The sequence below is a fragment of the Capsicum annuum genome, unplaced genomic scaffold, assembly GCF_002878395.1.
Source record: "Capsicum annuum cultivar UCD-10X-F1 unplaced genomic scaffold, UCD10Xv1.1 ctg80100, whole genome shotgun sequence".
In the NCBI taxonomy this organism is placed as follows: domain Eukaryota; kingdom Viridiplantae; phylum Streptophyta; class Magnoliopsida; order Solanales; family Solanaceae; genus Capsicum; species Capsicum annuum.
This window is the reverse complement of record NW_025890733.1, coordinates 231-1,948: the sequence shown is the minus strand read 5'-3', so window position 1 is coordinate 1,948 and position 1,718 is coordinate 231. Positions and strand designations below refer to the sequence as shown.

Genomic DNA, 1,718 nt, shown 5'->3' with positions numbered 1-1,718 from the left:
ACTACTACTTCCAACTACTCTACACCAGAAAGTTGAAGAATTGATCGTACACGAGTAAATACTAAGCAAATAATTTCGGAGAGATCATACTTTCTGTATAAACAAATCCGTCCTGAATAGGTTCCAAAACAGATTGAGGCCATAAGCGTGATGATTCTTTCGATGTCTTAAATACAGAACCACATTCCAAATCTCTGCAACGGAGTAACACTTCACCATCTTAAAACTTGTATTTCGGTATTGAATAAAGATCGGTACCTTGTATAGTAAACAATCGATTCCAAGATTCCATGACATCGTAGTCTTTCAGTATCCATAACTTGAATGTGTGGATCCCTCGACGAATATGAGTAGAATATACACAAAGCATTCCTCCCAATGCCGAAACACCATTTATGCAATTCTTGTTGAAAACCGAGGACATTCCTTCAGGCAATGGTATCTCTCCGTACATCTCATTTGAAATACTAAATGAAATCAACGCTTTTTCAGACAACACAGGGAAAACACCAGCAGGACGTTTATCAATTTTCCTCCAGGAACCACTTTTCAGTGCGAGAATTTCACAATGCGCTGTGTCGTCAATCTTAAGGATCTTATAGTCGTCACTAGTCGAGTCATATCCCAGTCCGCAAGAATAATCTTTTGACAGTGAAAATTCTGTACAAGGAAGTACTATTGATTCTCTCGTGGAGCGGTTCCATAGCAAAAGTATGGCTCGTGTGTACTGAGGATAATCACGTAACTTGATAAGAGCCAAGCCGTTGTAACAACAATACATTCTGAACCTCCATGGTCTAGGATTAGAAGGCCAATCAAGTTTTCATACATCCTCAGCCAATCGAACTGACGATAAAGAAGCCGATGATAAAGAAGAACAATGCAAGGGAAACTTGCCATGAAGAACACGAATTTTTTGAGAATTTTGGTTATTCTTCGCATGATTGAGATGCTTCAACGTAAAGTAAGGCTCAGATATCAATGTCATCCAATACTTCGAAACACATTTAAATCGTAGAAGAGACAGTACCGGTAGCCTGCTAAGAATATCCATAATTATTTCTTCTTGTAAGTGAACTTTCATCGTCCCATCAACATCCATCTTCTTTGAACGCTTCACAACTCTCTTCCCTACAATCCAAAAATTTTGGTTAGCGTAATGCAGCAAGTGGTGAAGTCAGGATTTTCAGCAAGGGAACTCAAACTCTAACGAACTAAACATACAAAGAAACTAAGAGAACTCAACATCTACATACATAAAGGGCAGCTCGGTGTACTAAAGCTCCCGCTATGCGCAGGGTCGGGCCACACCACAAGCGTGTATTGTGCACCGCCTTACCTTGCATTTCCGCTACTGTTTCCAAACCAGTGACCTCCTAGTCACATGGCGGAAACTTTACAAGTTACTCCAAGCCCCCCCCCCCCCCCCCCCCCCCCCCGGCTTCTCAACATCTACATATATATACATAAACGAAAAAAAAATAAAAAAGTTGACTTAAGATATGTGTAAATTTCGAGCTCTCCCTAGCTCCGCCCGTGGTTCCATCCATCTAAGTCTTGGTATGCAGAATTTAGCGATATTCAACATCTACCATTTATACATATATAACAACAATTGACCTTCTTTATATAGTACGATTTTTCAGCTCCGCCATCTAAGTCTTGCATGGACGGAAAGCAAAGGGTGGTCTGATGCACATTCTTTGTCAACTAAAGTT

The 1,718-nt window shown here is 40.4% G+C and overlaps 1 protein-coding gene across 1 annotated transcript; it reads right to left on the bottom strand.

Annotated features, from left to right (window-relative positions):
• Positions 1-258: 258 nt before the first annotated feature.
• Positions 259-781, bottom strand: LOC124895125 (F-box protein CPR1-like; the record flags this gene model as incomplete). Its single annotated transcript, XM_047405575.1, has 1 exon — positions 259-781. A coding segment is annotated over exon 1 (523 nt), but the record flags the coding sequence as incomplete, so codon positions are not given.
• Between the last annotated feature and the right edge of the window lie 937 nt (positions 782-1,718).